Source organism: Leopardus geoffroyi, chromosome A3, assembly GCF_018350155.1.
Source record: "Leopardus geoffroyi isolate Oge1 chromosome A3, O.geoffroyi_Oge1_pat1.0, whole genome shotgun sequence".
Classification (NCBI taxonomy): Eukaryota; Metazoa; Chordata; class Mammalia; order Carnivora; family Felidae; genus Leopardus; species Leopardus geoffroyi.
Genome location: NC_059336.1, coordinates 508,037 through 516,222, shown reverse-complemented (window position 1 = coordinate 516,222; position 8,186 = coordinate 508,037). Strand labels below are relative to the sequence as shown.

The following is an 8,186-nucleotide window of genomic DNA, read 5'->3' as shown; positions in this document are numbered from 1 at the left end:
GGCTTGTGAGGTTTTTGGGGATAAAGGGATCTCTGCGCAGGGCCGTGGGTCCGGGCTAGGGGGTCCGAGTGAGGCTGTTGCCCCCTGTCCAGAGGCAGAGGGCCCAGAGGGCTGGCATTCTCTTCGTTCTCTGGGATGGGGTTCTGCCAGCTGGTCTGAGGGGGGTCAGAGTGCCCCCCCGTTGCCCGACACCCACTAATGTGTGGGGCTTGAGGCCACAGCATCAAGGAGAAGGTTGCAGCTGGTGAGGGGCCCTTGGGAGGCACTGCTAATGAAGCAGAAGGCTCTGGCAGGGTGGGTTGGAAGTGTGAGAGGCGGCGTTCAGCCCAGGGCTTGGTGGCCACGAGACCGCCCAGTTCCCGTGCTGTGCCTGTCACCTCACCAGCGCAGGCCCACCTCCTCGTGGGTGGAGACCACGTGAGTTAGGCTGCTGGAGCAGGTGCTGGCTGGCTGCACACACCCACCAAGTAGTGTCTAGATCCCACACGGGGGCTACGGCAGGAGCAGCGGCGGCAGAGGGTTGAGCGGCTGCGTGTCGAGATGTGGGGAGATGTGGGGAGATGCGCTGGCAGGAAGTGGGGTGGGGAGCTCCGCTGAGGTCTGCACAAGGGCACCTCTGAAGGTGCCCTAGCCACTGGGCCTGCTCCAGCCGGGGCCGAGGAGGAGCTACCGTGCGCGGGGCCTTGGTAAGTGCCTGTTCCCGGCCTCTAGCCCGACTGGGACCCCAGACCCCTTGGTGGCCTCCTGGGGGCAGCTGAGGGCTGGGGTCTGGGAGGACTAGGCCCTACCAGATTGGGGCACTGGGGCCAGGTTAGCCAGCCTGGACCCTCTTGCGAGGTGAGCCCACTCCCTGGGTCTGGGCAGACTGGTCCCCATCTCCAGAGACACCCCACCCCCTGTCTCTGTGCTACGAAGGGTTGTGCTGACTGCGGGATAGACCTGCACCCCAGCAGCTCTAGGATCCCAGGAAGCAGACAGATCCGATGACCGGGACAGTCGGAAGGGAGAGAGAGAGCCAAGGGAGAAATGGGGTGGGGGTGGTCAGGGGCCAAAGCAACTTCCCCCTGCCTGCTGACCCCTCCCCTGCCTTTCCAGCCTTTCAGGGGGCCAAGCTCTGCAGTAGATGGCTAGGGGGGCATCACCTGCGTCTGTGGCCTGTGCCTTGGAGGGCCAAAGGCGTGACCTCAGGGCCTCCCCGGGTCCCAGGCTTAGACTACGGTGAGCAGAGCAGACCCTTGGCTTGGTCGCAGCTCGCCTGCCCCTCCTCACTGGCCATGTTCAGCTACCACTTGGGTCATCCACACCGACTCAGGTACTCGTGAGGCCGAGCAGAGCACACCTCCTCGCATGTTACCAGGGCCCCCCAGCCAGAGTTAGGAAGGTGGCTGCTGGGGCTTCGTCCTCCATGCTTCTGCAGGAAGGAGGGGCCGTGGAGTCTTGGGGTTTCCTGTGTGCTGAGTCAGAGCACCCAAGGGGGAGGGGACTGCCCAGCAGCCTGAGGTGCAAAAGTAGGTACGGCTCCCAGGTATGTATGTGCCCGGTCCGTCAGTCAGCCCCCAGCATCCCTGTCTTCTTGCCCCAGGCCTGGCTGTGGCTTCACAGGATGGGGCCACAGGTGCCCTCGGCCCCTCCTGTCCTCTGGGTCCTAGGGTGCCTTGCCTTGTTCCTCTGGCTGTGGACACTGTGCACAGCCTGCCACAGGTATGTTCATCCCTGGCCCGGGTTTGGTGTGGGGTAGGGCTCCAGGCGGGTCTGGCTCTGCACGAGCCTCCCTACTAGACCCTGGGCCAGAGGCTGGCACCTCAGTCCCCCGTCTCTGCCTCCCTGGCCTGATGAGCCCCTTGCCCCTAGGAAGCGGGTGCAGAGGTCGCGGGCCGGGCCCCAGAGCTGTGTGATGCCAGTGGAAGTGGTGAGTGCCGGGTTGTCCCCGGGGCCAGGGTGGGGCCAACACAGGACCCACCAGCCTTCCTTGTCCCCAGTCACTGCTGAGACAACACCGCCTCTGCTCCCTCAGCAAGTCAGACACCAGACTGCATGAGCTGCACCGGGGCCCAAAAAGCTGCAGGGGTGAGCCAAGCTGGGAGAGGCGGACGGGGCTGGGGGGGGTGGGGGTGGGGCTTGCATCCTTAGGCTGCTTCCAGGCTACCCAAACAGCTCCCCATCCCCAAGTGACCTCAGTCTTGACCCCAACCCTAGCCCCTCGACCTGCCAGCGTGGATATCCTGCACCCGCGATGGCTGGAAGTGCCCAGAGGCACCAGCAGACCTCTGACAGCCTTCTCACACCGAGAACTGCCCCAGGCGATGCCTGCTGCCACCTTGCCCTCCATCTGCCCCGAGGCCACCTATTCCAATGTGGGGCTGGCTGCCTGCCCTGTGGTGTGGGCAGGGGCACGGCTGACCAGCAGCCATGCCAGGCCCGGGCCTGAGGCCGGACCCAGGGTGGCTGAGTATGCCTGTATCCAGAAGCTCGAGGGAACAGATCAAGGCCCCCAAAGCCTCAGGCAGTGGAAGGCCGAGGTGACCCCAGCTGTTCAGGTAAAGTAGAGTGGACGGGGTAGGGTAGGTGGGGAGTGCTTGGTGATGTTGACCCTTCCCCGAGTGGGCTTCCTCTCTCCAGGTGGACATCCTGTACTCCAGGGTTAAGAAGCCTAAAAAGAGGGACCTAGGACCTGCCACAGATCAGCTGGACCCCAAGGGCAGAGGAGAAATTCCGGCTCTGGGAAGTGACCAGGCCTATGAGACCCTCCCACTCAGGGGCCTGGGCATGGAGGATGGCCTCCCAGACAATGTGTACGAGACTATCCAGGAGATGGGGGCCCCTGAGCACCCAGAGCCCTCTGGCTGTAGCTATTAGCATAAGAAAAGAGGACAGAGGCAGGGCATGGGGGCTCCCTGCTTCCCCAGTTTCACCAAGTGAAAGTGGGCATCCAACCCCCATCTGCCTTGAACAACCAAGTATAGACGGTCCTCCTTCCAAAGTAGTGCCCAACGCCTATTCCCTGCCCCTCCCCCCACAGCTGGCAGCGCAAAGTCCAGATCCCAAGGCTTCTAGCCTGTGAGGTCCCTGGGGGTCCTGGCCCCCATGGCCTCTTGGCCTTTCGCGAGATCTTAATAAATACCCAGCACAGGAAGGATGAATACAGCCGTTCCTCGCAGTCTGCTCTTCTTGAAGACCCGGGAAGGTTGTCGGGGATTGTCTAGAAGGACCCTCCTGCCTGGGGTGCCTGGGCACTGTCACCTGAAGCTGTGCTTGGCTGGTCAGTTTCAGAAGACGGTGTGGTGAAGGGAGGCAAACCCCAGGAGTGGCGGTCCCCAAGCTCATTTGGTCTCAGCGGGGGTTGCAGCCGGCCCTCAAGCTGGCCGCCCCAGGGTGGGACTTGGACCCTGAACACTAGAGAGGGCCTCGCCACGCAGCCCCTGGTGTTACATAAGGTGTGGGGGTAGGTGGGCAGTCGTGCGTTAAAGAATAACCTGGTCCCGGGAAGCCCGCCAAGGAGACGCGGCCCCTTCCCCGGATCTGGCAACTCCGCGCGCGGGCACACCCGCGAGTAAGCCGGCCCTCCCCGGCGGCGGGGTCCCGCTGGCACCGGGAGCTCCGCAGGGGCGAGGGGCCGGCGGGGGCTCGAGGTGCCGCGCGAGCCGGGCCCTTTCCCCAGGCCGCGCGGGAGCGGCCGGCTCGGGGGCCGGGCCTCGGAGCACAAGCCAATGGGAGCGCGGCTGGCCCCGGCGGCCGGCCGCCTCGGAATGTTGATACAGCGCGAGAGCCAATGGGCGTGCGCCGGGGGCGGGGCCGCGGGGCGGGGCGCGCGAGCCGCGCGAAGGGGGCGTGGCCGGCCGGCAGCCTCCCGGCCGCGCGGCGCGGGCGGCGGCCGATTGAGGGCGGGGGTCGGCGGCCCGGCCAGCCCGGCCCGGCCCGGCCCGGGGCCGTGTCCTGAGCGTCCGCCCTCGCCGCTGCAGCCTCGGCACCCGGCCGGCCGGCCATGGAGGCCGAGCGCTCTCCGGTGCCCGTTCCGGGTTGCGGGCGCCCCCCGCCCCGTGCCGCCGGCCGGGACCCCGCGGCCTCGCCCATGTCGGTGCCCGCGCCGCCGCAGGTACCGGGCGCCGGAGGGCGGGGCGCCGACAAAACTCCCTCGCTGCAAAGATGGCGTCGGGGCCGCACAAACTTTGGGCCCCCGGGGGCGGGGCGGCGGGGGCGGCCGCGTAGGTCCTCGCGTGTCCGCGGGCCTGGCAGTGCGGGGCTGCCCGGGAGCTCTTCCCGCCGCGCCGGGCCGGGGGCGGGGCCGGGGGCGGGGCCGCGCTGTTCCCACCGGCCGCGGCCGGTTTGGGGGGCGGGTGCGGAGCGGATCCGGGGTGGGGGCTGGGAAACACCGCCCCGCGCGAGCCACCGCCCCCGCTGAGCCTGCCCCTTCCGCAGGGCCCTGCCGTGGGCGGCGGCTTTGCGGGCTTGGAGTTCGCGCTGCCTCAGGAGCCAGAGCCGCGGGCGGCGGACCTGGGGGTCCCGGGGACGTGGGCGGGGGCGGGAGGAGCGGCGGGGCCCCCGACGCCGTCGGCGCACATCCCGGTGCCAGCGCAGAGGTGAGCCAGGGTCCCGCGCGCCAGGCCGAGGTGGGCGTGCGCACACGTGCGCTGGCGTGTGCAGGGGTGGTGGGTGGGGCGCGGGCACGTGCCTTTTTGAACCCCACCCTGCGGTGGGGCTCTTGGTGAAGGACAGGTCTGGGCCCAGATCTGGACTTTGTGTCCCCCTCCCTAGCTCTCCAGCCCTGGAGGAGTTGAGCACAAGTTAGCAATATATAGCGCTCCTTGTGCCCCCCAAGCTCTGGGGCCAGAGCGCAGGGCTGGGAGGGGGCCCCTGTCAATCTGTGCAGTAGAGGCTGCCAGGCTGGCGTGAGATTGACGGTGCAGGAATCCTAGGGCTTCTGACTGTCGGCTCCTACCCTGCCTGAAACCCTCCTGGGTGCCCCACACCCGGGGCTGGCTTCTCAGGTAGAGGCGGGCTCTGGCCTGGCCTGTTGGGGCCTGGGGACTCTCTGCTTGCGCTTGGAGCCCAGTCTGCCCTAGCTGCTGCCGACTGCTGGCTGCTCCCTCCCCTCCAGGCCTGGCATGGGCCCGCAGCTGCTGTTGCACAATGCTGGTTAATGTGTGATTTGGGGGAGGAGGGCTGGGTTTGGCCTGGCCTGGTTGAGGGGAGGCGGCGCTCAGACCCCTGTCCAGCTCCAGGCCCTGAAGAAGTCACTGTGGAACAAAGCCCAGGCTGCAGAGAACTCAGAGTTTGGGGAGACCCCAGCCCAGGCCATGTTCCCAGAGGTTCCTGGAGATCTGGGGCTCTGTAACCTGAGCTGGGGGGTGGAGATGGGCCTCCGGCCCAGTGCCTGGAGGGAGGGAGCGGGCGCCTGATCGCGCGCTTGTGCACGCACACGTGTGCGTGCACGCACGCGTGCGCAGGGCCAGGAGAGATGCCTGAAGTATTTGCTGGATGCCACCCGCGTCTCTTCCAGAGACCCCCCAGGAAAATCCCGGCTGGACGAGGTCATGGCTGCGGCAGCCCTCACCAGTCTGTCCACCAGCACCCTCCTTCTGGGGGCCCCAGCTGCAGCCTGTAGCCCAGGTGAGACTTGGACACCCGGCCTGGGTAGGGAGGCAGGACCACTGTCTTTCCAGGACACCGTAGTTGCCTTCCCCTTGGGGCAAGCAGTTGCCCTTTGCCCGGAAGACCACTTTGTGAATAGATCTCTCCAGGCCTGAAATAGACCTCAGGATCCCCAGTGCCTCTCACTGAGGCCAAAGCCAGTGTCACAGGTGTGCGGGCCTCTCTGATCCGTTTCCACCTGGCGGGCTGGGCATCCCCACACAGGACGTCTCTGCTTATCCTTCCCTGTGCTGCGCCAGCTTCTCCTGGCCACCGCCTTCCCACCAAGCTCACCAGTGAACAGGCGAACAGGTGGAGGCCCGGAGTTAAGGGCCCTGCGGCGGCGGCGGGTTCTGTGGAGCAGGCTGAGCCCGCTAAAAGCCCTAACATGGGTGCTGGTGTGTCCCCACAGAGCCTGGCTTGGAGCCCTGGAAGGAGGCCCTGGTGCGGCCACTGGGCAGCTGCAGCAGCAGCGGAGACTGGGGCTGGGACCTGGCCAGTGACCGGTCCTCTCCGTCTATCCCTTCACCCCCACTGCCCTCCGAGGCAGCCCATTTCCTATTCGGGGAACCTGCCCCAAAGAAGAGAAAGGTGAGCCTGAGGCAGCCCTCAGGGCAGGGTGGACGTGGTGGCCACGCCTGACCACCAGCCCCTGTCGCCCAGAGCTCCATGCGGGTCCTGTTCCAGTGTCTGTGGAAGCGGTGTGGGAAAGTGCTGAGCACGGCCTCCGGGATGCAGAGACACATCCGCCTGGTGCACCTGGGGTGCGATGGGGCTGGCCGGTGGGGGCGGGGCAGCGCCCAGTAGCAAAGTGCTTCAGCTTGCCACCCCCACCCCCGCCCCGCCCCCGGCCGTGTCCCCAGCAGGCGGCAGGCAGAGCCTGAGCAGAGCGACGGGGAGGAGGACTTCTACTACACAGAGCTGGACGTCGGCATGGATGTGCTGACAGACGGGCGGCCCGGCCTCTCGCCGGCGTCCCCCGCGGCCTCCGTGCCCCCCGCCTCGCCCCGCCTGGAGCTGCCAGAGCCTCGGACCCTGTCCGGCCTGCTGCACCCGCTGGCCCTGCCCCCAGTTCCGGTGCTGAGCCCCGTGGCACCCCGCGAGGCGCGCCGAGGTGACGACGCCTACCAGGTGGGTGAGGCCACAGGCAGCAGCTCGGGGTGAGTCTCGGGGTGCTCGGGACGGGGGAGAGGACACGCCTGTGTCTCCTCTCAGGGCTGCCTGGCCCCCACCCGCCCGGAGCCACAGCCGACCACCGGCAGGACCTGTGTGCCGACCCCGCCCTCCAGACTCGGCGCCAGCCCAAGGTGCGTGCGTGTGGAGGGGCCAGGGCAGGCCTCGGGCGGAGGCTCCCAGCCCCGCATCAGCCCCCCCCCCCCCCCCCGTCTCCTCCGTGTCCCCCCCAGGAAGCCCCGAGGTGATGCCAAGAAGTGCCGGAAGGTGTATGGCATGGATCACAGGCACCTGTGGTGCACAGCCTGCCGCTGGAAGAAGGCGTGCCAGCGCTTCCTGGACTGAGCCCCCCCACCCCGCCCCCCGCCCCCGTGCCAGCGCTCCCTGGACTGAGCCCCCCTTCCCGCCCCCCGCCCCCCGCCCCCGTGCCAGCGCTCCCTGGACTGAGGGTCCCCCATCCCGCCCCCCCCCATGCCAGCACTCCCTGGACTGAGCCCCCCACCCCGCCCCCCGCCCCCCACCCCCGTGCCAGCGCTCCCTGGACTGAGCCCCCCTTCCCGCCCCCCGCCCCCCGCCCCCGTGCCAGCGCTCCCTGGACTGAGGGTCCCCCATCCCGCCCCCCCCCATGCCAGCACTCCCTGGACTGAGCCCCCCCATGGCCCCTGCACCCCCCCACCTCTCTGTGTCCGCGCTCCCTGGACTGAGGCCCTCCCCGCCCCCACCCCCACCCGCACTTCCTGGACTGAGCCCCCCACCCACCCCCATGCCCCACACCGTGCTGCTGCCTGCTCTCCAGGACTTTTTAAAGGAAAAAATAAGCTACCCCCGACTCCCCAGCCTGGGGCTTCTCCCAGCTGCAGGGTCTACTTTTTAACAGTGGGGGAAGTTGGTGACCCTGGACCCCCAGAGGTTGGGGGGGAGGGGTTCTTGCCACTCAAAGTGCCTCTGAAGAAACCAGCCTTTTGCACTAAAGCCAACCTCACGGCCGTCCCCCTGGCCCCGGGTCCCTGGGGGTGGCTGCCCTCCCTGCCCGTCAGCCCGTGGACTTGTCAGGGTGCTGAGGCCGAACTTCAGCGCCTCGTGGGGGGGCCGGTCTGTGATGCGGCCTGAGGGGAGGGGCCTCCTGCCTGCACTTAACCTGATGGTTCCAGGGCCCCGGGGGCTGACCTTCGTCTCCTGTTTGTGAAGCTCAGGTGTCTCGAGTCTGGGCCATACCAGGCGAGGAGAAAAATTAAAGATTTGGGGTTTTTCCAGAAACTGTGTCTGCCTCCTGGGGGAAGGATGCGGAACCGGGACCCCGCCACAGGCCGGGGGGGGGGGGGGGCCAGCCGCAGACCACCAAGGGCTGGGGGGGCAGGGGCAGGCACTCTGGCCACCTCCACGCA

The 8,186-nt window shown here is 67.8% G+C and overlaps 2 protein-coding genes across 6 annotated transcripts; both read left to right on the top strand.

Moving 5' to 3' along the window:
- The first annotated feature begins 33 nt into the window (after positions 1-33).
- Positions 34-3,144, top strand: LIME1 (Lck interacting transmembrane adaptor 1). 2 transcript variants are annotated; one of them, XM_045443915.1, is made up of 6 exons: positions 34-686; positions 1,583-1,701; positions 1,852-1,909; positions 1,980-2,067; positions 2,197-2,537; positions 2,620-3,144. In XM_045443915.1, the coding sequence occupies exons 2-6, from the start codon at positions 1,604-1,606 to the stop codon at positions 2,854-2,856; spliced, it is 822 nt and encodes a 273-aa protein (XP_045299871.1). In that variant the 5' UTR covers positions 34-686; positions 1,583-1,603; the 3' UTR covers positions 2,857-3,144. The 2 variants fall into 2 exon arrangements, with proteins under 2 accessions (XP_045299871.1, XP_045299873.1); XM_045443917.1 differs by lacking the exon at positions 1,583-1,701 and having other exon boundaries at positions 36-686.
- A 296-nt stretch (positions 3,145-3,440) lies between these two features.
- SLC2A4RG (SLC2A4 regulator) lies at positions 3,441-8,058 on the top strand. 4 transcript variants are annotated; one of them, XM_045443913.1, is made up of 8 exons: positions 3,869-4,093; positions 4,417-4,577; positions 5,498-5,607; positions 6,041-6,219; positions 6,292-6,392; positions 6,495-6,759; positions 6,844-6,935; positions 7,035-8,058. In XM_045443913.1, exons 1-8 carry the CDS (start codon positions 3,983-3,985, stop codon positions 7,144-7,146), a joined length of 1,131 nt encoding a protein of 376 aa, XP_045299869.1. In that variant the 5' UTR covers positions 3,869-3,982; the 3' UTR covers positions 7,147-8,058. The 4 variants fall into 4 exon arrangements, with proteins under 4 accessions (XP_045299866.1, XP_045299867.1, XP_045299869.1 ...); XM_045443912.1 differs by having other exon boundaries at positions 6,492-6,759; XM_045443910.1 differs by lacking the exon at positions 6,292-6,392 and having other exon boundaries at positions 3,441-4,093; positions 4,417-4,607; positions 6,492-6,759.
- Positions 8,059-8,186: the final 128 nt, after the last annotated feature.

Coding starts and splice junctions, on each gene's coding strand:
- LIME1 (XM_045443915.1), top strand. CDS start 1,604: ATGGGGCCACAGGTGCCCTCGGCCCCTCCTGTCCTCTGGGTCCTAGGG. Junction 1,702..1,851: donor CTGTGCACAGCCTGCCACAG/GTATGTTCATCC, acceptor CCTTGCCCCTAG/GAAGCGGGTGCAGAGGTCGC. Junction 1,910..1,979: donor GTGTGATGCCAGTGGAAGTG/GTGAGTGCCGGG, acceptor CCTTGTCCCCAG/TCACTGCTGAGACAACACCG.
- SLC2A4RG (XM_045443910.1), top strand. CDS start 3,708: ATGGGAGCGCGGCTGGCCCCGGCGGCCGGCCGCCTCGGAATGTTGATA. Junction 6,760..6,843: donor GAGGTGACGACGCCTACCAG/GTGGGTGAGGCC, acceptor GTCTCCTCTCAG/GGCTGCCTGGCCCCCACCCG. Junction 6,936..7,034: donor AGACTCGGCGCCAGCCCAAG/GTGCGTGCGTGT, acceptor TGTCCCCCCCAG/GAAGCCCCGAGGTGATGCCA.